Below are 27,138 nucleotides of genomic sequence, written 5' to 3'. Positions count from 1 at the left end.
CTCTCCACAGCAAGCACCACAAGAAGATGGGGAGCTAAGTCTGAAGAGAAACCATCTAAGTGACCCCTGTGTGATAAAGTGCAGGGGAAGTCAGTGACCACAGCCCCAGGCTGTGGGGGTTCAGAGAATGGCTAGGATTACCTGCTAGGGGTGTCAGAAGTTTAGAAGGAAATCTAAGAGCATGCAGTAGCAAAGGCCTGGGTGCGGGGATTTCAGGAAGGGTGTGCTCCAGGGATGTGAAGGTAGCAGTATTCCGGTGGTCTGGAAAATGGATGGGAATACCAGGATGTCACTAAAGACACAAGTCCCATTGGGCTTCTCAGTCATGAAGTAGGATGGCCAACTGGTTTTTCAGACTGACTCTGCCAGTTGACCATGGAGAAGACATTGTATTGGGGATGCCCCCAGGTATACTCCACTTTGGCCTATCTACCACTCTGGCTAACACTGCCACAGGCGCCCACAGTTCCCTAAAACACAAAGAACTATCTTTTAGAAACTATTATTTACCCATCTCACCTGTGGAGGAGATGAGGTCATAGAGATGAAGGCTGCCCATTGGCTTAACAGCAGAGGCTGTGGAAGGCCATCCCTTAGCCAGTTTCACCCTTGGGCACCATGGAGTTAAGCTGTGGGCTGAGTGTAGGAAAGATACCTTGGAAGATTGGGCCAGGACTAGGGCAGATGCAGTGCCGCTGTTGGGGAAAGGGGCCAGAAGCCACTGGAACCCCTTTGTCTGCTTGCCTTCATGACCAAGGGCTTTGTTCTTGATTAGAAATTTTAATTTTAGTGTCGAATTAATCATGGTTTTCTTTATGATTTGTGTTTGTCTTAAGCAATTGTTCCTGACCTCTAAGCAGGAATATATTCTTCCATGTAATCTTTTAAAACTTTTCTAGTTTTTCTCTTTTACACTTAATTCATTAATTTTCCTGGAATGGATTTTTTTTGGGTGCGATGTGAGAGAGGGATCCAATTTTGTTTTTTCTCCTAGAGAGAAGAAATTGTCGCAGTGTTCTTCTCCATACCCTTCTGCAGTACCAGCTGTATCCCCAGTTAAGTTCTGAGAAATGCTTCTGAGTGTATCTGGATTTTATATTGTTCTGTTGGGCTATTTGTCTCTCCCTGCACCGATATTCCATTCACTTAGTTATGTTAGCATTAATATACATATTTTCTGGCAGGTCGCATCCATTACTTTGTTCTTTAGGGCTGTCCTTGGTTTGTTGCTCTTTCATGTAAATTTACAGTAAGCTTGACAAGCCTCTTGAAAATTCTCTCTTGGAGTTTTGACTGGCAATGTGCTAAATCTACAGCTAGCCTTTTTTTTTTTTTTTAAGATTTTATTTATTTATTTGACAGAGATAGAGACAGCCAGTGAGAGAGGGAACACAAGCAGGGGTAGTGGGAGAGGAAGAAGCAGGCTCATAGCGGAGGAGCCTGATGTGGGGCTCGATCCCATAACGCCGGGATCATGCCCTGAGCCGAAGGCAGACGCTTAACCGCTGTGCCACCCAGGCGCCCCTCTACAGCTAACCTTTTAAAACGTGCTGGGGGTGTTGCTTGTTTTCCTTCTCTGGAGTAGCTGGGTGAGAATACAATAATGTTTCCGTTATCCATTGCTGCATAACAGCCACCCCACATGGAGCGGCTTAAAACAACAATCATTTATTTTGTTCATGGATCTGTAATTTGGGCAGGGCTTGGTGGGCCAGCTTGTGTCTCTTGCATGTGGGGACAGCGGGGGCAGCTCAAAGGCTGGGGCAGGGCAAGGTGGAGCTGGAATCATCTCCAGGCTTGTTTACTTCCATGTCTGGCAGTTGAGGATGGTGTTGGCTGGGACCTCAGCTGAGGCTGTTGGCCACGGTCCCTTCGTGTACCCTGTCCATGTGGCTGCTTGGCTTCCTCTCAGAAAGGTGGCCGGGTTCCAGGAGCGAGCATTTCCAACAGGCAGCGTGGAAGCCGCCTGTCTGTTGAGGTCTGGGCCTGGAACTGACACAGCAAGTCCGGATTCAAGGGGAGGGGACGCAGAGCCCACTTCTTGGTGGGAGGAGCGTCATAGAATTTTGAGACAATTTTTAAAAATTACTAAAATAATTTCAGTTTTTGAATGCTTGTTAAAACTTGCCTTTAATGCTGTCTGGGGTTGATCTTTTTTTGTGGGAAGTTTGACCACAGATTCGATTTCTTTGTTTTAGGACCAACCGGATTTCCTATTTCTGAAGCCATTTTGCTGAGTTATATTTTTCTATGGATATGTCGTTTTAAATCCAGTTTTTCCAATTTATGCACAGGATTCTTTGGCTATAATATTCTTTTAGTATGTCTTAGGGCTCATTTTGTTTGTTTCATTATTCATTTTTATTTATTATTTATTTATTTATTTATTTATTTATTGTTTTTTGTTTTGCTTTTTTTTAAAGATTTTATTTATTTATTCGACAGAGATAGAGACAGCCAGCGAGAGAGGGAACACAAGCAGGGGGAGTGGGAGAGGAAGAAGCAGGCTCCTAGCAGAGGAGCCTGATGTGGGGCTGGATCCCAGAATGCCGGGATCACGCCCTGAGCCGAAGGCAGACGCTTAACCGCTGTGCCAACCAGGTGCCCCTCATTATTCATTTTTAAAAATCTTTTTGGTCAGAAGTTTTCAATTTTGTCTTTACAAAGAACTGAACTTTGACTTTGTTGCTTTTTTCTATTTTATCTCTTTTCTATTTCATTACTTTATTCTTTTTCTAATATTTCCTTTTTTCTCTTCAGTGTGTATTTTTTTTTTTTTTTAAAGATTTTATTTATTTATTTATTTGACAGAGATAGAGACAGTCAGCCCCTCATTATTCATTTTTAAAAATCTTTTTGGTCAGAAGTTTTCAATTTTGTCTTTACAAAGAACTGAACTTTGACATCCCATAACGCCGGGATCACGCCCTGAGCCGAAGGCAGACGCTCAACCGCTGTGCCACCCAGGCGCCCCTTCAGTGTGTATTTTTTTCTGATCCCTGTTTTCTCATTTCTTCAGTGGGTTGCTTAGCTCATGAATTTCCTTCTTTTTTCTTTTCTAAAGTAAACATTTGAATTCACAAATGTCCTTTTTTAAAAGAATTTATCCATTTATGGGGCGCCTAGGTGGCTCAGTCAGTTAAGCATCTGTTTTCTGCATAGTTCATGATCTCAGGGTCCTGGGATCGAGTCCTGCACTGGGCTCCCTGCTCAGCGGGGACTCTGCTTCTCCTTCTCCTTTTGTCCCCCAGCTCGTGCTCTCTCTCTTTCTCTCTCTCACTTTTTCTCTGTCTCAAATAAATAAACAAGATCTTAAAAAAAAAGAATTTATCTCTTTATTTGTGCGAGAGAGAGAGAGCATGAGCAGGGAGGAGAGGGAGAAGCAGGTCAATCCCAGGTCCCCGAGATCATGACCTGAGCCAAAGGCAGACCCTTAACTGACTGAGCCACCCCCACAGATGTCCTTCTAAATAACACTCTATGTAGCAGAGTTGTCATTATCGTTCAGTTTAGTGTGTTTCTAATTCCCAATATAGTACTTCTTTGACCCATGAAGTAGTTGGAAATATTTTTTTAAATTTCTAAACTTATGGCACTTTTTAGTTATGTCTTTGTTATTGATTTCTTACTTAATTTTATAGTGGTCAGAACACAGTCTATATAATGACAATTCGATTTGTTAGAGAAATTCACGCATTACGGCCTCGTATGTGGTGAATTTTTGTACGTTTCACCTGTTCTTTAAAAGATTGTGTATTTTCCAGTTGTTGGGTGTGATATTCTTTATGTGTTCATTAGATTAGGCTCGATTTTTTTAAAAAAGATTTTATTTATTTATTCGACAGAGATAGAGGCAGCCAGCGAGAGAGGGAACACAAGCAGGGGGAGTGGGAGAGGAAGAAGCAGGCTCATAGCAGAGGAGCCTGATGTGGGGCTCGATCCCCGAATGCCAGGATCACTCCCTGAGCCGAAGGCAGATGCTTAACCGCTGTGCCACCCAGGCGTCCCTAGGCTCGATTTTTTTAAGCCACTCTGTCGAGGTACGACGGACATACAAAAAGCTGTACATATTTACTCTATACAACTTGGTGATTTTGGAGAGATAAGCATACATCTGTGAAACCGTCACCAGTCTGCCACAAACTCATCTGTCACTTCCAAAACAGGCTAGAGAGTTGTGTTATGTTTTTTTTATCTGCCTCAGCTATTAATGACTAAAATAATTATGTTACATATTCCACTGTGATGATGGTTTTGTCACCATTTCTTTTTGGTTCTATCAGTTCTTGCGTTTTATCTTTTGTGGCTCTCATTCAGTGAATTGAGCTTTATGTCATTAAGTAATGATTTTCGTTTTTTGTAATACTAGTTTTGCCCTTAGAGTCTATTTTGCCTCATATTAATAAAAGCATGCTGACTTTCTTTTGGTTAATATTTTTCTGGTTGTTATGGTCTGGGTGTTTGTGGACAACCCCCCCCCCCTTCCCGGACGCTTCCTTTGTTGAAATCCTAACTCACAAAGTGACAGTATTAAGAGGTGGGGCCTTTGGGAAGTGACTGAGCCCTGAGAGTGGAGCCCTCATGAATGGGATTAGTGGCCTTATGAAAGAGACCCGAGGGGATCCCTTGCCCCTTCCACCATGTGAGGTCACGGTGAAAAGACGGCCATTTGTCAACTGGGAAGCAGGCTCTCACCAGATGCTAAATCTGCTAAGCCTTGATCTTGAACTTCCAGCCTCCATTACTGTAAGAAACACATTTCTGTTGTTTGGAAGCCACTCTAAGGTGTTTTGTCTATGGTATTTTTATTATAGCACCCCAAGTGAATTGGCGTATCTTTTTTTCACCTTCCACCAGTTTTTCTGGGTTCTAATGTCTTAGTTTTACCTCCTATAAATAGCTTATAGCTTAGTTTTAAGTTAAAAATTCAATCTAAAAAATTTTAGTTTAATCCATTTACATTTATTTTGTCTACTAATATATTTGAATTTATTCCAAACTTCTTATTTTATGGTTTGTATTTGTTCTATTTTTCTTTTTTTTTTTTTTAAAGATTTTATTTATTTATTTGACAGAGAGACAGCCAGCGAGAGAGGGAACACAAGCAGGGGGAGTGGGAGAGGAAGAAGCAGGCTCATAGCAGAGGAGCCTGATGTGGGGCTCGATCCCATAACGCCGGGATCATGCCCTGAGCTGAAGGCAGACGCTTAACGACTGAGCCACCCAGGTGCCCCTTGTTCTATTTTTCTGTTTCTTTCTTTTTGTCTTCTCTTTTCTAATTTTTTTTAAGGATTTTTTTCTTTTTGTAAAGATTTATTTATTTATTTTAGAGAGAGGGGGAGAAGGGAGAGGCAGAGGGAGAAAGAAACTTAAGCAGACTCCACGCTGAGCTTGGAACCCAGTCTACAACATGCCTTGTAGCTACTTGCTTTGCAGCTAGTGGACTTCTCTAGTACTTTTACGTATGTTTGTTCCTACCAGTTGGTTAGCACCAAGAATCAGTTGTGTTTCCAAACCTTGATTTGATAATTAAACTTGTTATTATGATCACATATTTTTTTAAAGATTTTATTTATTTATTCGACAGAGATAGAGACAGCCAGAGAGAGAGGGAACACAAGTAGGGGGAGTGGGAGAGGAAGAAGCAGGCTCACAGCGGAGGAGCCTGATGTGGGGCCCAATCCCGCAACACCGGGATCACGCCCTGAGCTGAAGGCAGACGCTTAACCGCTGTGCCACCCAGGTGCCCCTATGATCACATATTTTAACTAAATAAAGATAAACCAATGAAATATGAGTATAAAAGCAAAGCTGTTTCTATGAAAACTAAGTTGATTCCTTTCAACAGATTCCATAAGGCTAGATAATGAAAAAATGTGGTTGATCGAGGTGTGGGCAAGAACTGTTAAGATTGGCAAGCAAACAAAAGACAAAAATTCTAGAATTCTGTTCTCAGATAGTTTCCCAAGCATCTTTGAAATTTTTGTATTACTGAAACAAATCCTGAAAATTAGAGAGGATGCATAACGAATGCAGTTTAAACAAGAAAGACTACAACAATCATTACACTCATTCTCATAGAAAAGGATATTTATAAACTAGTGAATACATATTTGCTTATAGGCTTAATTTCAAATACGTACTTAAGGTGTGCATCACTTTTAAATTGTTCTTCTGCTTTAACTCCCCCTCCCCCCAAATAGCCAACCAAGTACTAGTCCTGATCTGTCTGAAAGGGAAGTTTCTACCTGGTTAGCCAACAGTCTTGGCATCAGTTATTGATTTGAACTTCTTTTCGTTACTGATTAGAAAGTCTACTTAATCGTCTATTAGATCCTTATGTGGATTGCATTACCTTTCCAGATTATATCTCCAGTTTCATTGTTCTATTTGTTAGTTCTTGATTTAGTGTTTTAATACCTGATACTTTCTTTTTTTTTTTAAAGACTTTATTTATTTATTTGGGGGGGCAGAGAGAGAGAGAGAGAGAGAGCACCAGCTGGGGCAAAGGGGAGAGGGAGAGGGAGAAGCAGACTCCCCGCTGAGCAGGGAGCCTGATGTGGGGCCCGATCTCAGGACCCTGGGATCATGACCTGAGCCCAAGGCAGGTGCTCAACAAACTGAGCCACCCAGGCACCCCTTAATACCTGATACTTTCATTAGCTTATTATGCCTTGGATATTTCATCTCATTAATTTGTCCATATATGTCTTATTTCTGAAGTTTATCATCAATATATTCCTGTTGAGGATCTTTCTATCAATTATGAAAGGTTCCAGTGAAGAAGGTATTCTGTTTGTCATTATAACTTTTTAAACAACATTTATTTATTTATTTATTTGAGAGAGAGAGAGAGAGTGCACGAGCAGGGGGAGGGGCAGAGGGGGCAGGGGAGAATCTCAAGGAGACTCCACACTCAGTGCAGAGCCTAACACGGGACTTGATCTCATGACTCCGAGATCATGACCAGAGTTGAAATTGAGTCAGCTTCTCAACCGACTGAGCCATCCAGGCACCCCTGTTTATCATTATAACTTAAAAATGAGGCAAGGCTGAGAAACTCAGATACAGCATGGGGTCAGAAGCATGAACACATACCAGCATAGTAGTGGTATACTGAGTTTTCTGTACCCTCTAAGAAGATTGCATGAGCCAATAATACATGTAAGAAACCACTGTAAATTAGAGCACATGGTAAAAGCTGTCAAGAAGGAGACAGTTCGTGGAGATCAGGACAGGACTGCATTTACAGAGGTTCAAGCAAGGAACCAACTTTACCCTCTCAGGCCCAGCTCATCGTTAAGAGAGGAGCTTGCTCATTTGCTTTCTAAACACCTACTTCACCTGTTTGTTCCTCAGGGTGTAGATGAAGGGATTGAGCACCGGGGTGACCGCGGTGTTGAGCAGGGCCACCACCTTGTTTTTGTCCTCTCCCTCATTACCCTTCCCTGACCGGACATACATGAAGATGCAGCTGCCGTAGAAGAGAGACACAGCAGCGATGTGGGAGGAGCAGGTTGAGAAGGCTTTCTGCCTCTCCTTGGCTGAGGGGACGTGCAGGATGGTATGGAGGATGTGGCCGTAGCAGGTGGCCGTCACGGACAGCGTGCCCAGTAAACTGAAGTTGGCCACAATAAAGCCCAGGAGCTCTATCACACTCGTGTCTGCACATATGAGCTCCAGGAGTGGGAAGTTATCACAGAAGAAATGATTAATGACATTGGGGCCACAAAATGGCTGCCGAAAAGTGATGAAACTTGGAAAGATGATGAGAAGGAATCCTGCCACCCATGAACAAAGGACTAGCTGGACACAGGTTCTTTTGCTCATGATGGTGGCATAACGCAAGGGGTTACATATGGCCACATACCTGTCAAAGGACATCACCGCCAGGAGGAAGAACTCTGTGGTGCCCAGGAAGAAATAGAGGAAGCTTTGTAGGAAACAGCCTGGGACGGAAATGGTCTTGTCTCCGGTCAGGATGTTGGTCAGCATCTTGGGGAAGATGACGGAGGTGAACCAGGTCTCCAGGACAGCAGAGCTGCGGAGGGAGTAGTACATGGGGCGTGGAGGCGCCCGTGCATGAGGGCGATGCCCACAATGAGGAGATTCCCCAGCAGAGTGAGGAGGTGGGTCAGGAGAAGCCCCAGGAAGATGAGCCCCTGCAGCTCACAGGCATCTGAGAGCCCCAGCAGGACAAACTCAGTGACAACGGTGTGGTTCCCCATGGCTCCTCTGACGTCTCCTGGGGGTGGCCAATCAGAGGGGTGCAGCATCAGGAGCTGTGATGTTCTGGGGACCTGAGGGCACTTGGAACTGAAAGGAAAGAGGGATGACTATTCCATTTTGAGCGGAGAGAGTCCTTTATTTGTGTGAGGGAGGTATCTTCCTAGTACTCACTATTCAGGCTTGTTTTGTAGATACCCTGGGGATTTCTGCCTCATGTTGGGTCCCAGGCATACTTTTGTGTTGGTTTTCAGGGTGATGTAAGTAAGGCCCTAAGCAAAAATTATCCTTGCTTACATTTTTACTAAACTTTTATTCTTGATACTGAACAAATCCCTTTACCCCTAACATTATAATCTGGTTTCGATGCTTTTTATTCTTATATTTACCCCAATATTGGAGCTTTGCACACAAGCAGTTCATATCTGAGGGTGGTAAACTTTGTCTTTAACTAAGCCATTCAGTGCACAGATCCATATGCTCGTGTAGACTGATTTAGAACGCATAGAAGCTCTGTTGCTTTCAAGATTACCTGAAAATGTAATGCCTTTCACTAGTATTTAGATTAATGTGAGAGAGAGAGAGAATCTATGAGAGAAAAGCACGACTCTTACAAATCAAAAAAGAATAAGCTAAATAATGTGTTCATAAATAAAAATTCCTAAGAGGGGGTTTGGTAATCAACGTTCTTAAGGATCTGTTCTCAAATGGTATATCCGTGTCCTTCTCTCATAACATTTTCTTGTGGACACGAGATACAATAGATTCTTAAGATATCTTAGTTCTAGTTTATGCACCTGAGCTTCTATCTGTGACATTCTTTTGCTGTAGAATTATCAGCCTTTCAAGTCCTACTTATCCTTTAAGTCTCTCCTCAAAAGGTGCTATCATTTTTATGAAATCTCTTCTGAAGGAATGATTCTTTCCTCTTATCCCTCATGATTTTATTATATCTCATTTGATTTTTATTGAATTTTGTAGTTGTTTTTCATTTGTTGCCTATCGAGTCAAAAAATGTCTTTACTAATTTGTGTTTTATACAGCCCTTGGAAAGCATTTTCTGAAATAATCAGCTTCAATAAACATTGACCGGATGGGTGAGTAACACCTCAAACACCCGAGGGACGGATGTGGTGGCGTTTGACACAGAAGAGTTTGAGGACGTGTCATTTATGTCGTACTTTCGAGGGGCCAGCAACTTGCAGAGTCATATTCCAAGGAGCCTTAAATTGGCCCATGTGAAGAGTTTGCTTTTCCTCATGAGAAGGTGGAGGTGTCTCCCCACAAACATTCTCTAAGGGGACATTCTCCATCTTTGAGACAGTCTGTATTTTGAGCTAGTAAGTAGAGCTCTGGTTGGGTCTGCCAAAATGCTCCCAGCAGCAAAATTCCCCAACCCTTAAAAAAGTCTCTCTTTAAAACTCAGCACCCCCTAGGTGGGCCTGGCCGGCTCAGGGTTGTGAGTTTGAGCCCCATGTTGGGTGTAGAAATTACTTAAAAATAAAAATCTTAAAAAAAAGTCAGCATTTCTGGAAGTTTCCTCCCTTAAACATTATCAACTACAACCTTAATTATCTTGCAGAACTGTAGCAAGAATTATTTCCTAGTCACTGGAGAATAATATTGGGACCCATGTTACGTACTTGGAATGAAGGAAATACTACGGATACTAGTAGAGAGGATGAACTGGTAAACTGTATACACTTTCCTTTTTTTATGGTTTTATCTTCTTTTTAGCACAGGCTACACCATTCATTCTACAAACTACCACTACATCTAACATTTGTTCACAGTTATTAACACAAAATAGTTGATCAGCCTCTGAGGATATAACGAGGGCTAGTCCTCAGCGTTATTCCTAGGCTTACCATTATTAAGATTCTCAGCCATTTGAAAAAGAGGGCTTTGGGGAACCTGGGTGGCTCAGTTGGTTAAGTGTTCGATTCTTGATCTCAGGGTTGTGCGTTCAAGACCTGCACTGGGCTCCATGCTGGATGTGAGCTTACTTAAAAAAAGAGAGAGAGAGAGAGAGAAAAGTCTTTGAGTTTCAAAGGTGAGCCCAGTGGCCAAGAAAATTACCCAGCTGTTCTGTAACAGAAGCAGGATCCAACATAAATGTGATACCCAGAAGCATGATCCAACGGGAATGTGATACCCAGAAACACCATCAGAAGCAAATAGAATGAATGCTTTTTAGGAGAAGTCCTAGTGGGACATGACGGAAGGAAGATGGAATAGAGACTAAGGTGAGGAAGGGTTGGATGCAAGTGGGAGGGGAGGTCAAAGCTCTGGCTTTATACTGAATCATAATCTTAGCACAGATAAACTATGAAAACACCTTGCGACCAGCCCAAGGATATAGGACATAGTGCTGCTGATAATTTTCTGGCTTTTTTCCTATTTCGAACCAGAAGTCAGAATCTGAGGGTAGGCGGTGGGAGTACAAAGGGAAATGGGCCACTTCCTGAATCCCAGGCATTTCCCCTTTTATCCTAGATGCTTGCAGAATGAAGGGGAGACTTGCTTGGCAGCCTAAGGGCCTGAACATGCCTCACCATCTACCTAGACCATTCACTGTTTTAAGAGTCAGTTAAGCAGTGCCCAGTGGGGAAGTCTGTGGATGCCTTGGAGGTTTGTCTTGCTATACTGGAATTGCATGGTCTCTGGACAGTTCTGGTTCATTTAGAAGGAGGGTGAGATCTTTTCCTTCTAACGAAAAGCATTAAAAATTTCACCCAGGCTCAATAACGTCCAGAGCTTTGGGTTTTCCAAGGGCCAGTTACATAGTGTACAAGGTGGGACGGGCAAAATTCTTCAATGCAAGCGAGCAACTGAACGAATAAACTGAATCAATAAATTGCCTAGCTTTGACCTGGATGGTGGGGCTGAAGTTACACCATGAGTGTGTTCGATGTGCCAATCTTGAAAAGGAATGTAAGAACAAAGTGCACGGAATGGGAGGGTCGAAGAAGCCACTCTGCAGTGCTAAGGTGGAGATTACCCCACAGGTCTGGGGCAGGTGTCTAGGAGCCCTCTGGGGAAGTCCCTATCAGGTCATGCCAAGTACACTACTCACAGGATTGCAGAAGATACCTGGTTCTCATGGGTATTTCTCGAAGTTCCGATATTGTCTATGGCTCTAAATGTAGATTTTATGCTGTTAGCGTGAGATCATCATCTCTCATGAATTTGATGGCATTCTCGTAGAATACCTATCTTTTCCTAAAGCATCCTGAATGGTCAGCTGGCATTCCCTGGGTAGGAGAATGGTTTCCTCGAACTTTGTCGTCTTTCAGGTCACAGAATCTGCTGAACACAGAATGTTGAAATCTTCCATTTTCAGCAAGCTCATCCTGGGGGAAGCCTTGGAAAAATATAGTTATCACTTGATGCATTCCTCCTTCATCCTCCTCTTGGACTAATGCGGGTATTTTGACTGATAGAGAGTTTCATTACATCTTCACATTGGCTCAATCTCTGTGAGATGATATTTCTTCTGTGGACAATGGGGCCCTAGGGGAGAGTGGGTGAGCTATTCCTGGAACGAACACATCTCTTTATGGAGATGACATCAAGGTTGAAAGATTTGGGTTGCATCTTTGTTTTCCTAAGGGATCTACTCTTCTCCAAAGTTTGATGGGGTTTGGGATCCCCAGGTAATTAGTATAATGAGCCTCCCTCACCCTCTTCCCAACTCTCTTGGCTGTTACTTACCACACCTTTGCAAACAAAAGTTTCTGTTGTTTGTTCAGATCAAGAATAACAGTTACTTTTAGTTAAAGTAATATATCTAATTATGCCTCTGAAATTGGGGGCTCCTGTCTAGTATTAGGCAGTCCTATTGCTACAGGGATGGAAGGAGCCAACAAAAGTAATATAAAACCTTGGTTAATCCTATCCTGACTCCTACGTTACTGGGGCTGGGAGATGGTGAAGACAGGGTCCTGGAGGCGAGGGGAGGAATGACAGTGAAGGAAATGAAAAAGTTAGGATTTAAAAATTTTCCCAGCTTTATTGAGATATAATTGATAAATAAAATGGTATCTATTTAAAGTATACAATGTGATGATTTGATATACCATACAGTGTGAAATGATTACTGTAAGGAGCTTAATTAACATGTGCTCACCTCACAGAATTACCATTTGTGTGCGTGTTGATAACACTTAAATTTTTGCACAATGTGGGGCTCCTGGGTGGCTCCGTTGGTTAAATATCTGCTTTCTGCTCAGGTCCCCGAGTTGGGGTCCCTGCTCAGCAGGGAGTCTGCTTCTCCCTCTCTCTCTGCTCCACACCCTCCCACTGGTGCTTTCTCTCTCAAGCTCGCTTACTCTCTCAAATAAATGAACAAAATCTTAAAATTTTTTTTTACCACATTGGAATACACAAGTGTACCAAATCTGCACGTTGTACATCTTAAACGTGCACGTGTTATTATGTCAGTTGTATTTCAATAAAAGATAAAAAACTTTTCAGTTTGGGGAAGAATCATTTATTCTTTTAGCAAATTTCAAGTGTACAATAGAGTATTATTAACTATGGACACCATGTTGTACCTTAGGTCCCCAGAAGTTATTCATCTTATTTTTTTTAAAGATTTTTTATTTATTCATTTGACAGAGATAGAGACAGCCAGTGAGAGAGGGAACACAAGCAGGGGGAGTGGGAGAGGAAGAAGCAGGGTCATAGTGGAGGAGCCTGTTGTGGGGCTCATCCCATAACGCCGGGATCACGCCCTGAGCCGAAGGCAGACGCTTAACGACTGCGTTACCCAGGCGCCCCAGAACTTATTCATCTTATGATTAGAAGTTTGTACTCTTTGACCAGCATCTCCCCATTTCCTCCACACCCCAGTCCCTGGCAACCACCATTCTGCTCTCTGTTTCTATGAGTTTGACTTTTTATTTGTTTGTTTAGATTCTACATATAAATGATACCATATAGTATTTGTCTTTGTCTGGCTTATTTCATTTAGCATAATGACCTCCAGTTTCACCCATGTTGTTGCAAGTGGCAGGATTTCCTTCTTTTTTATGGTTGAATTGTATTCCATCAACTTCTTTATCCATTCCTCCAATGACGGACCCCATATCTTAGGTATGGTGAGTAACGCTACCATGAACATGGGAGTGCAGACATCTCTTTGAGACACTGACTTTATTTCCTTCGGATATATACCCCAAAGTGGGGCTGCTGGATCATATGGTAGTTATATTCTTAATTTTTAAAGGAACCTCCATATTCTTTTCTATAATGGCTTTACCAGTTTCCATTCCCTTTTCTTTCTTTTTTTCTTTCTTTCTTTTTTTTTTTTTTAAAGATTTTATTTATTTATTTGACAGAGAGAGACAGCCAGCGAGAGAGGGAACACAAGCAGGGGGAGTGGGAGAGGAAGAAGCAGGCCCACAGCAGAGGAGCCTGATGTGGGGCTCGATCCCAGAACGCTGGGATCACGCCCTGAGCCGAAGGCAGATGCTTAATGACTGTGCCACCCAGGCGCCCCAAGGTTTCCCTTTTCTTAACCACCTCACCAATACTTGTTATTTCTTGTCTTTTCTATAACAGCCATTCTAACAGGTGTGAAGTGGCATCTCATTATGATTTTGGTTTGCATTTTCCTGGTAATTAGTGATGTTGAGCACCTTTATATATTCCTGTCATCTATTTGCATAGAATAGATGGAAATAGACCTGGAAAAAAGGTCTCTTCAGGTTCTTTGCCCATTTATTTAATGGGCTTATATGATTTCTTGCTATTGAGTTGATTTTTCATCAGCCCAGGTATCTCTTGAATTCCAGAACCTTCTATCCAACTATTAACTGAGGAGCTCTACATGGATGGCTTAAGGCCAACACGTTGAAAGCAGCTGGAGGAATATGCCAGAGGCCAAGAAATGTCATACTTGTTGCAGGTGGTAGTTTGGGATGGATAGTGGTAGGGTTGACAGCATGATCCCTAACCATGTATCTTTTTATATATTAAAAAATTTGAACCAAGTGAATTTTTAAAAGTAAAATGATTGATGAGTGACACAATGTGAATATATCATCTCCCTTTCTCCCCCAATCAACTTCTGCCCAAACTTGCCCTTCTCTTGTATTCCTATTGATTTGAAATGGTATCATCATTTACTTGGTCACCCAAGCCAGAATTTGGGGCGTATCCTAGATTCTGTCCTTTTCATTACCCTCTTAACCCAATGTATGTAATTTTGCCCCCAGGATATCTTGTGAATGAATTTCCTCTTTTTTCATTTCTACTGCCATTGCCTTCGCTTGGGCTCTTTTATCGGGATTTTAATATCCTTCTCACTTTAGTTCTCCACTAGAGTGATCTTTTCAAATCACAAAAGACTTATAATATTTTCCAGCTTAAAACCATTTTATGTCTCCAGATAACCTTCAGAGTCAAATAGAAGCCTCCCAGTACAGCCTCCTTTTGATCTTGGGTCTACCTACTGCTCTCATTTTCTTCTCCCATTCTTACATCACTTAATCTCCAAGCAAACCGGCTGCCCCTCTTAAAAGTATCCTGTTCTCTCTGGCCTCTGTGTCTTTACATATGATGCTCTTCCTACTAAATGCCTTCCCAACCTTGGCAAAAAATCAGATCCAGTTTTCCATGGGAAAACTTCTCTGAGTAGTTCCTCCTTCCCCATGCCCAGCCACACTCCTCTCATCTAGAAATATAAACTCCAATATTGCACAAAATGCAGTATTATCACTGTTGGATTTTTTCTCTGTATCCCCCTACTAGTTGTGTGACCCTGGACACATTCTTATATTAGGCACCAAATTGTATTTTTCCTTGTTTATCTAGCATCCCATTTTTCAAATCTTATCTATTATGTTTTATGTGTATTTCTTATCCATCCTAGCTATCTTATTCCTCCCATTGGGTAAGGAGACTGGGAAAGAAATGTTATTGCAGAAGGCAGAGTAAAACCCTTTCAAGTTTAGGACTCGGGGCCTAGAGAAAACCTGGTCAGTCAGTGCATGGCTTCTTACTTTCTAAGATTCTGCAACACAGGGGAGAGAGGAGACTGTTGGTGAAGAAAGGATCGCTCAGAGCTGGCTGGTCTGTGAAAAGGGACATTGTACTCTGCCCCCCCTCTCCCCGCCAACCCCAGACTGAGTCCAAGAGGGGAGATGGCAGAACCCCATATAGGTTTGTGGGTCTGCAAACAGAGAGCACTTGCAACGTGCTTTCTGGGAAGGGTTTGGGGCAGTGGTAGTACCACAGAGAAGAGGCTGCAAAAGGTTTCTAGGCAGGTGGGACCTTCTAGAGCATCAAAAAGTTTCCCGCATTCAGAGATGTGCAAAAATAGAGTAATAATATCTAGTAGGCCCAAGGGAGAGCTGCTCAGCCCTCAAGGAGATCACTGATGGGAATGGGGAGTGATGTGTCAGCTGTGGACTGGTGACCTGGGGCAGGATGGGAGGGTCCAGAGGACAGATGGGCATAAGGGATGCCTCCTTGCCTCCTCTCGTCCTCCTCAAAACTCAGACACAACGCGGAAGTATGCTTGTGGGAGAACCCAGAATTGACTGAGATTTAATTTCCACTATCAGGTTAATGGGGCATCTAGGGAAATTAAGCTAAGTCTTAAAAATTAAATTTGGTGTCCTCATGAGTTTGCAAACTGAGGTTAATATTTGCTTTACCTGGCATCAGACAGTGTTATAAGTCAGTTAATTAAATACGCTTATAAAATGTACAATGGAGTAGACGTACATATATCAAGTTGCTCTAAGTAAACTTTGCAATCTAAATATAATTTAGTTTATTCATTCTTTCTCAATAAAAATGTGTCAGAGTTCCACTGCTCTAAAGGGCCAGTGACTCTTGGTCTCTTAACTATGGGGTAAAGTGAAAAGGTCGTTGACCTTAGAGTCGGATAAACCTGGGTGTATCCGTGTATCCGTGTATCCCTTCGGCTCAGGGCGTGATCCCGGCGTTCCGGGATCAAGCCCCACATCAGGCTCTTCCGCTATGAGCCTGCTTCTTCCTCTCCCACTCCCCCTGCTTGTGTTCCCTCTCTCGCTGGCTATCTCTCTGTCAAATAAATAAATAAAATCTTTAAAAAAAAACAAACACCTGGGCGTAGATACCAGTTCTGCAGTTTGCTAGCTGGTGACACTTATCTCTGAGTCAGTGTCCTCATAGGAAATAGGTACTCAATACACATTAGTTTCCTTCCTTTAAAATTTTTTTTTATTTAATTTATTTATTTTAGAGAGGGTGGGGGGAGAGGGAGAGGGAGAGAGAGAATCCCAAGCGGACTCCCCGCTGAGCATGGAGCCCGACATATCAGTTGACTGTTTTGTTTTAAATTCGTCGGTTTTTTATATCTATAACTCTTGAATAATATGGTTATACTGCTGTTTTTTAATTTATTCACTTTAAGCAACATTATATACTTCCTTCTGTGAAAGGTGAATAGTTTCACCTTATACATAACCCCTCTCTTCTCAAATGTCTCCTCGCAATTTTATTCTTAGTTCTAGTTCTTCCACACTTTTTTATCTTTAAGTGATATAAATCTCTATTTTTTGACTCATTCACTCCGGACAGCATTTCTAGGCTTTCCAGGGAGAGAAAGAAATCTTCATGCTCCCTTTTTCCCACCTCTCCAAGATCCCCTCGGTGATGAGGTTTAATGGTATTTATGGAGACTTCCTTTGTGATTTTACCAGGGATCGATTTTTTGTAAATGATAGATGTGTGTTTAAAGGAATATACATTCTCTAACTTTTGGATACAAGGTTCTATATTCATGAGACCAAGCTTGTTAATTGCATTCAATTTTTTTACAGCCTACCCAATATTTCATCTGATTGATGTGTCAGTTTCTGAGAAATGTGTCAAAACCTCCTCTTGAGATTGTGACTTACCAGTTCCTTCTTGCAGTTCATTTTTTTTTCTCTATATCTTTTAGGCTATGTTGATAGATGTGTATAGGTCCAGTATTGTTTTATCTTCCTTCCTTTTATTCTATATAACAACCTTCCTTATCCTTCAGATATATATATTTTTTGCCTTGAAGTCTTCTTAGTCTGATATGGAAATAGCAATATCAGCTTTCTTCTGGTATGTCTTTTCCCATCCCTTTATTTGACAGAACTTTTTGTGTTACCATGTATCAGATACGTTTCCTTAAATAGCTTATAGCTGATTTGTTTTGTATGAGTGTCTGTCTTGGGGATCTCTGTTTTTTAATGAGGGGGCTTAATCTGTTATCTTTATTGTGATTATTTACGTACTTGGATCTATTTCTATTAGACTGTTTTTAAAAAGTTTATTTATTTTTTTAAGTAATCTCTACACCCAACATGGGGCTCAAACGAAGGATTCTGAGATCAGGAGTGGCATGATTTTCTGACTGAGCCAGCCAGGCACCCCTCTATTAAACTGTTCTGTACTTTACATTTACTGTGCTTTCCTTCCTCCTTTTCTTGTCTTCTATTGGATTGACTGAGTTTTCTTTGTTGTTCCTCTCTGACCCTTATTTTTCCATTGTTATTTTGGAAGTTATACATTTTATTTCTGTGCATTTGAGAGTTACCTTACATTTTTAACATGCACTTTTGCTTAACAAAATCCTAGGGTAATCGATATCTTTCTTTTTTTCCTGAGCAATACGAACAATATAAGAACATTAACACAGACCAACCCCTCCCTTATCTTCCGTGTCATCATCAACCCCTTTCCATCTTTCGTGTCATTTTGTTTTAAATAACATCTACCAAATCAGTCATAATAATTATTGCTTTTTATAGTTAATGTTTGTTAGATTTACTCAAATTTTTACCAAATTGTTTGCTTACCGTGACTTCTTGCATCTCTTGCCTTACTTTTAGAATCAGTTTTCTTCTTTCAGAAGTAAATCCTTGAGCAGATCTTTCAGCAAGGATTGGAAAGTGATAAACTTTCAGTCTTGATATGAAGATACTTTTATTTCACTCTTGAATGAGTATTTTGCTAATTATAGAGTCAAAAGTTGGCAGTTATTTTGTCTTGGCTTTAAAAATTTTTTAAATTTCAATTCAATTTAATTAGCATATACTGTATTATTAGTTTCAGAGGTAGAATTTAGTGATTCATCAGTTGCATATAACACTCAGTGCTCATTACTTCAAGTGCCCTTCTTAATGCCCATCACCCAGTTACCTTAACTCCCCCAACATCCTGTCCAGTAACCTTTAGTTTATTCCCTATAGTTAAGAGTCTCTATGAGGCATCTGGGTGGCTCAGTCGTTAAACATCTGCCTTCGGCTCAAAGTGTGATCCCGGCGTTCTGGGATCGAGCCCCACATCAGGCTTCTCCGATGGGAGCCAGCTTCTTCCTCTCCCACTCTCCCTGCTTGTGTTCCCTCTCTTGCTGGCTGTCTCTATTGCTGTCAAATAAATAAATAAAATCTTAAAAAAAAAAAGTCTCTTATGGTTTGCCTCCCTCTATGTTTTTGTCTTATTTTATTTTTCCTTCCCTTACCCAAAAAGCTGTTGGCTTTTTGAGTCATAGTGTCTCAGTTGTTAGGATTTCCACTCTCTGTTAAATTAATCCTTTCACCTTTTATTTCTAGTGCCTTTTATTTTTAATGACCTGTAGTTTTACTGTGACAGGCCTAGGGAGGATTTATTTTTATTTATACTGCTTGGGATCCAGTGTGTTTTTTTAAAAAAGAAATTTATTAATTATCATCTGTTTTTTAAAAAGTTTATATTATTTATCTAAGTTATACATATGCACATTTTTAAAAAAATCACAAGGTCCTATAAGACTTACTATGAAAAACAGTGGCCTCTGTTACTCCCAGGGAATCCTGGTTTCCCCTTTCCCAGTGGCAACCACTTTTATCTCTTTTAGTATTTGCCTCCATGTCTCTAAACAATATGCTTGTATGCTAATTCTTGGGTTTTGGTGTTAGCTGATTGTTGACTTTATCTGTTGTTGACTTATCTGTTGACTTCCTATTATCCCTTGACTTCCTATTACAGAAGATGAGAATTTCACTCTTTCTTTCCCCTACCCCACCACACAGATGTGCTCTTCCTAGCCCCTGCCCTTCTATATTTTATATTATAATTTTGGTTCAATTAATATTTGATGTTTACATTATTGTTGCATATGCTATTTACAATCATTTCCTGTACTTTCTTTATCAGTTTCATTATCTTGAATAAATCCCTCCTAAAGCCTTATGACCTGTTTCGCTCTCAAATGATTGAGATCCCTCTATATCTGGTTTGTACCTATCACCATCACCTAAGGATCTCCCCCTCCCATTATCCTGTGGATTCACTAAATCTGATCCCTGTCTCCCATGACTTCATGTTTCTTGGCTTCATTTGATGGAACTTATCATCCAATAGCTTCTTGAGTACACGAAATGTAACTTTTTTTGAGAATTTCTGTGAAAATATCTTTCTCTGACACTAGATTGGTCTGTATATAGGATTCTAAGTTGGTTTAATTCCTGCCAAGATGATGAGGTAACACAATTACAGTCTCCCTCCCTCAAGATCAATAACAGAGGAACCAGAGAGGGAAATTAACAAAGACTTGAAAAAACCATGAGAAAATCTTGGGTTTCTGGAGATAAGGGGTGAGGGCTATTTCCTCTGTGTGTGTGTGTGTGTGTGTGTGTGGTCTCTTGCTGTGGTCCCCTTTTCTAGTTGCCATTCTCCTGGGTGGAATCCCACTCTCTTTTTTGTCTATTTGAACCCTGAGAAATATATCTTTTCCCATCAAGCAGTGGGGGTTCAGGATGCCCCATGGCTTTCCCCATCTCTCAGCTTTGTCATCTCTTTCCAAATCTCGTTGCTGTTTAACACAGGGCATATAAGCAAGCTCATTGCCTGAGCAGAAATGGCAAAAAAACAAAAAAGGAATAAAATGCATTGTCTAAGGCATCTCTCATATGGTTTCAGGGAGAGGCTTTACCTCCTTCCAAGGTCCTGCAATCTGTTCTTTCTCAATACTTTCCTATATAGACTCATGTATGTGTGCATGTGTGTGGATGGGGTGATGGCTGGTGGTGAGACTGGTCTGCTCTAGTGCGTTCCAGTAAGCCCCAGGAGAAAGCTGAAGGGGCCATCACTGTTACTGGCTACTTGAACTTAGAATATGGGATACTTAGGACATTTTGTAGTCAGCTTTTTTTTTTTTTCTTCACAATTCTGAGACAATAGGAAAGATTCCACTGGACATCCTATTACATAATTAATAATAATCCATTATAAACTACTCTAAGCCAAAAGATTATTCAAAGAGCATGTATTAGTCACCTATTGCTGCTTAACAAATAACCCAAAACTTAGTAAATTAAAACAAATACATCTCACAGTTTCTGTAGTCAGAGATTCAGGAGTGGCTTAAATGGATGGTTCTGGGTCAGGGTGTTTATGAGGTTACAGTCAAGATGTAGGCTGTGGCTACCATCATCTGGAAGCCTGACAGGGGCTGGAAGATGTGTTCCCAAGAAGACTCACTCACATGCCTGGCAAGGTGGTCTTGGAGGTTGGCAAGCAGCCTCAGTTCCTCTTCAGGTGGGCTCAGAGCGACTACTTACCCCACGTGAGTAATCCAAGAGAGAGCAAGGCAGGAGTTGTAATGGCTTTCATGACCTAGCCTCGAAAGTTATACATCATCATTTCTGCAATATTCTATTAATTACATGGGCAAGCCCTATTCAGTATGGTAGGGGACTGCACAAGGGCATGAATACCAGGGGCGAGAATCACTGGGGGCCGTCTGGAGGCTGGCTACCATAAGGTACCAGAGTATCTTCTGGATCTTAAGGGTAAAATGTGCACTTAGTTCCACAAAAGTCCTAAAAACTGAACTTTAGGGGCATAAAAGCCTGCCTGCCTTTCTGCTGTTTTCTCTCTGTCTCTACATCTTTCTCGCTCTCTGTCTCTCTTTGTCCTTCTCTCTCCCTCTCTCCCTTGATTTCCTGGTCCATTGTCTCTGCATATGCTTTATTCTTTCCTATATGTGAACTGGCTTTCGCTGCCTTGGCTGCATCTCAGCAAACATGGCTGCCCACAATGACAGCCTCATCCTCTGAGTTTTCAATCCATGTAACAAAGTGAACAGCATGGAATAACTAGAATCAATGAATCCCAATTTCAAATTTTCAGGAGAGAGCATCTGTTGTCTATCCTGGCTAGATTAACTGGGGGAAGGAAGTCAAGAGGAATAAAATAAAGACATGATCACAGCTTCCCAAAGAATGGGGGATGGATGTGGACTGGCAAACACATCTAGTGTCTGTTGTTGCGATCAGAGACCACGGTGATATCTTCTTCGGAGAACACAACTGAATTGCATCATAATAAACACCTTCAAGGAGTCAGCTCTTACCAGGACTACTTTACTATAAAGCACTTAAAATCATGTGTGAAAAGTACGTCTTTCACACAAGATTTTAAAAACTCCACAGAAACATAAGATTTCACTCATTGCTCAATTATGTTTTGCATAAATTCTATTTTTCAAACCAACTTCTATAAAATTTGTTTTGGGTTTATCTCTAAAATTCTCCAAGATATTAGTCATATACTTCATGCTTTGAGAACATTCTGGAAGAGTTGACCTCTGAAATCTCAACAGGATGCTAGAAATAATTTTAGAGAGAGAGAAATGTTAAGTCATCTCCTGGGAATGTCTCTTATTAGGACACTTGCCTGCTGTAGGTTGGGGCATTCTACCTTGATGTAACATCATAATTTATGAGAGGTTTTCAACATTTTGGTTAACAGATCGATAGATGGAACAGAGAAAACCGCTTAATGACAGAAGGTAGGAAAATAGATTGTTTTCACTGCAATGAAGTCCCAGTTTTCCTTTAATAGTGTGTTCTGCTGATGGGTATGTTGAAATAAACGTGTGACTTGAGAAGGATATCTTCTGCATAGTACAAAATTTATTATTCTGACATTTGGCAACAGGGTAAAATGATGGTTAAGACCTGGAGTCAAATTACTCTGAAAGTCTCAATTTCCTCGTTTGCAAAATGGGATATTCTGTTACTTTTGCTATATATAGCCAACCACCTTAAACTTAGTGGGGTAAAATGAGGTTCAGAATGTCAGAAAGGGCATGGCCGAGAAATTTTTTCTTCGAGGGTCTCTCATGCACTTGCAGTCAGATATCCACTGGAACTGCAGTCATCTGAAGGCTCCACGAGGCTGGACATGCAAGATGGCCCCCTTACATGGCTGGCAGCAATGGCTGGCGCTATTGATTAGAAATACCTACACATGGCCTCACTAACATAGCATGATGGCCTACCTGCAGTAGGATTTCTTAAGTTGGGGTCGGTTTCCCCCAGAATGAACATCCCAAAAGAGCTTGGTGGAAGTTGCAAAGCCTTTGCTGACCTAGCCTTGGAAGTTATATGACAGAATTCTGCCATACTCAATAGGTCAAAGCCTGCCCTGGTTCAAAGGAAGGGTACATAGGGCCCAACCTGTTGATGGGAAGATTGGCAAGATTACATTGTACAAAAGCATTTGAGATGGGAGATAGGGTTGTAGCCATATTTAGAAAATACAATCTGCTGCACATAGATAATAATAATTGCTGCTTCATAAGGTTTTGTGAGTATTGAATGAAAAGAGTACGTAATAGAGTCCCGAATCAGCACTTACGTGATTTAATTACTTAACTTAATTCAGTGCTTAAGTGCTTAACCAGCACTTAACTAGTACTTAATATATTGCCTAGCACACTGCAAAAGCTCAGTAGATGTTACCATTGTTATTATTCCTACACTAGCCCTTCAGAGAATTTTTCGGTTTGGAGTAAACATTATTTTGATTTTCTGAATTACTGTGGTTCTCAGACAAATCTGATTAAGATTAGACAGGTCAAGGCCAAAAAATACAAGTGAGATTGGATAGAAATGTATTATGGTTACCTTTGAAGTGTCTTCTTGTCACTTTATAAAAATTACGAAGTGTACAACAGCCTTTAGTTAGAAGTAAATTGCCCCAAATCAGGGGAAAATGCTTTGTGGCCCTCTTGCTTGCTTCGAGATAATGAAAACACTTTGGATGGGAACAACAGCAGAAGCACCCTATTGCTTTTGCCTTTGTTTCCTTAACGTTAAATCTGTTGTAATGTTGAAGTCAATGTAAACTTCCTTATTAAGGTTTGCAGGTCTGTTCTTTATGATTGGAAAAGCCACAGATTTTCAGACGTTATGGAATTTAACAGCAGTAACTTTGCCTTCCCAAAGTGATTTGAAATGAGCATCCCAGACAACGAAACTATCTCTGACAAACTCAGCTGGTGCTTTGTTGTCAGTTGTGATGATTTAGATTCTCTTCTCCTTGGCACAGAAATTAATGTCCCAGCGGCACTAGGTACCGGATAAGTGATATTAGTTTTATCTGCCTTTAGCTATGAAATTGTGTTCGGCTTATCACTGTGGGTTGAAGGACATCTTTGTACCTGAACGCTTTGATTTGACGGTGATGTCAAACAGATTTTGACTCAAATAAATATTCAGTTGGGCAAAGAATTACAAAAAGAATCTTGTGACCTTGTTGCAATCAGGAGAAATGTGGAATGAATTATGGAAAAATGTATTAAAATAACATTTTTGGATTTTTTTCTACTACAAAATAATTTATGTTCCTCATAAGAAATTTTAGAACATCCAAGCAAAAAGTGAAAAATAAAAATCAGCTGCATTCTTATCACTTGGAGGCAATAATTAATGCACATTTTACAATAAGCATCTTTTGCATACACACATTCATATACACCAGAAATGTTTCCTAAAGTTTTTATTTATTTATTTGAGAGAAAGAGTGAGAGAGAGAGATCACAAGCAGCAGGGAGGGGTAGAGGGAGAAGCAGGCTCCCCGCTGGGCAGGGAGCCTGATGTGGGACTCGATCCCGGGACCCTGGGATCAAGACTTGAACCAAAGGCAAACGCTAACCATCTGAGCCACCCAGGCGCCCACACCACAAATTTTTAAAAAATGGATCATAATGTACATGTTATTTAGTATTTGGATTTTTTTAAATAAAAAAACTATAGGCTGGGGATTTTTCCATGTCAATAAATACATAAAATTGATCTAAATTCTTTCAATTGGTCTCCTATTCATCTCTCTGTAGGTATTTAGATTGTTTTCAATTCCTACAACTATAAACAACATTAGAAAGAATATCTTTTGCACACATATTTTAAAAACCTGTTTAGGAGCGCCTGGGTGGCTCAGTCGTTAAGCGCCTGCCTTCGGCTCAGGGCGTGATCCCGGCGTTCTGGGATCGAGCCCCACATCAGGCTCCTCCGCTATGAGCCTGCTTCTTCCTCTCCCACTCCCCCTGCTTGTGTTCCCTCTCTCGCTGGCTGTCTCTTTCTCTGTCAAATAAATAAATAAAATCTTTTTAAAAAATAAAAACTTGTTTAAAAAATTATAGAAAGTGCACAAATAAAAAAATTCAAACATTATAGAAGTTTATAAAATGAAAAGTAAAAAATTTTCTTTCCTCTTCCCCTAGTTCAGTTCACGACAAGCATCTAAAAATACTTTCTGATTGAGATTATTCTCATGATTACTATTTTATCTTTAATATTCTTTAGTTAATTATATATTTAATATTTGTCTTTAGTAATATTTCTGCCTTTTTTCTTGGTTTATCATCTTTTGACAGTGTCCATGGCCATATTCTGAATGAGGAGGAATTTATTGTTTCTATAGCACCTGCCACTTTCCCTGATCCCTCCAGTTCCAGAGGGTGGTAGTTACATTTTTGTTCATGTAATCAGAAAATAAATAAAATTTAATTGAATCTCTATTTCTTATTGTCCTAATATTTTTAGCTATATTGTAATTTTATATTGGCTGCCGAGATTTATAACATACTTATTCTGTTCTGTAACTCCAATGAAATCTTTGAATCTTGTCTGTAGGTTAATTTTATTTTATTTTTTTAAAGATTTTATTTATTTATTTGACAGAGATAGAGACAGCCAGTGAGAGAGGGAACACAAGCAGGGGGAGTGGGGGAGGAAGAAGCAGGCTCATAGCAGAGGAGCCTGATGTGGGGCTCGATTCCATAACGCCGGGATCACGCCCTGAGCCGAAGGCAGACGCTTAATGACTGAGCCACCCAGACACCCCTGTAGGTTAATTTTAGAAATGGAAAATCAGTAAACATTATTTTTCAATTTATTGGATACATATTATTATAGTTTGATTCCATCCAAGGAAGGAAATGTAATTCATGTCATGAAATGTTTGTTGCCTAGAGAAAAATCTTCCAAATACTAAGGTCTAATCAAGGATGGATCCAAGTTTTTTGGTCTTGAATCTTATACAATTTGGAGGGTCATCTTCAAAAGAAAAAACACAAAATTACACATAGAAACTGTTAGGGCTCATCCCTTGGACTTGGAAAGGTCTGAAGTGTGTGAGAAGCCCTGAGGCTTATTTTCATTAGTTTCCTAGTGAATCTGCCTCTGGGTCTAACAAATCCTCCTCAAGTTCCTTTGGTTTCTTTCACTTCCTACCGGTCACATTCAGCGGCTGCTATGTGTCTGGTGTCCTGTGTGTCCTCTCCTCTTTCTTGGTTCCCTTTTCATTTTGCTGAAATCTTTCTCTAGCATTTTATTTCACAAAAACTCCATTGGTACTCTCTACTCTGAGTGCTTGTGTGTGTCAAATGCATTTCTTTCCCCCAAATTTGATCTATTGTTTGACTTGATTTGGATTGTGTAGAAATCTACGTTCAGGGACGCCTGGGTGGCTCAGTCGGTTAAGCGTCCGCTTGAGCTCAGGCCCTGATCCCAGGGTCCTGGTATTGAGCCCCACATCGGGGTCCCTGCTCAGCGGGAATCTGCTTATGCTTCTCCCTCTGCCTCTCTCCCCCACTTGTGCTGTCTCAAATAAATAAATAAAATCTTAAAAAAAAAGAAATCTAAGTTCAAAACCATTTTCTTAACTTTGAGGGTAAACAAGAACCTAGTAGAAATGATTACTACTCTGCATGAGAGAAACACAAATCAAAACCACAATGAAAAACCACCTCACACCTGTCAGAATGGCTAAAATTAGCAAGTCAGGAAATAGCAAATGTTGGTGGGGATGTGGAGAAAGGCGAACCTTCTTACATTGCTGGTGGGAATGCAAGCTGGTACAGCCACTCTGGAAAACAGTATGGAGGTTCCTCAAGAAGTTAAAAATAGAGCTACCCTACGACCCAGCAATTGCACTACTAGGTATTTACCCAAAAGATACAAACATAGTGATCTGAAGGGACACCTGCACCCCGATGTTTATAGCAGCAATGTCCACAATAGTCATACTATAGAAAGAGCCTAGATGTCCATCAAAAGATGAATGGATAAAGACTATGTGTTATACACACACACATACACACACACACACACACACACACACACACACACAATGGAATATTACTCAGCCATCAAAAAATAAGATCTTAGCATTTGCAATGACATGGATGGAACTAGAGGGTATTATGCTAAGCAAAATAAGTCAATCAGAGAAANAAAAGATACAAACATAGTGATCTGAAGGGACACCTGCACCCCGATGTTTATAGCAGCAATGTCCACAATAGTCATACTATAGAAAGAGCCTAGATGTCCATCAAAAGATGAATGGATAAAGACTATGTGTTATACACACACACATACACACACACACACACACACACACACACACACACAATGGAATATTACTCAGCCATCAAAAAATAAGATCTTAGCATTTGCAATGACATGGATGGAACTAGAGGGTATTATGCTAAGCAAAATAAGTCAATCAGAGAAAGACAATTATCATATGATTTCACTCATATGTGGAATTTAAGAAACAAAACAGAAGATCATAGGGGAAGGGAAGGAAAAATAAAATAAGATGAAA

The 27,138-nt window shown here is 40.7% G+C and overlaps 1 protein-coding gene across 1 annotated transcript; it reads right to left on the bottom strand.

Annotated features, from left to right (window-relative positions):
- Positions 1-7,299: 7,299 nt before the first annotated feature.
- On the bottom strand, positions 7,300-8,228 carry LOC100472696 (olfactory receptor 49). The gene is given in 2 exon segments (XM_011233330.2): positions 7,300-8,066; positions 8,069-8,228. Coding segments are annotated over 2 exon segments (927 nt in total).
- Between the last annotated feature and the right edge of the window lie 18,910 nt (positions 8,229-27,138).

The sequence above is a fragment of the Ailuropoda melanoleuca genome, chromosome 20 (genome assembly GCF_002007445.2).
Source record: "Ailuropoda melanoleuca isolate Jingjing chromosome 20, ASM200744v2, whole genome shotgun sequence".
Classification (NCBI taxonomy): Eukaryota; Metazoa; Chordata; class Mammalia; order Carnivora; family Ursidae; genus Ailuropoda; species Ailuropoda melanoleuca.
The sequence above is the reverse complement of the archived record's forward strand: the minus strand, read 5'-3'. Positions and strand labels throughout refer to the sequence as shown.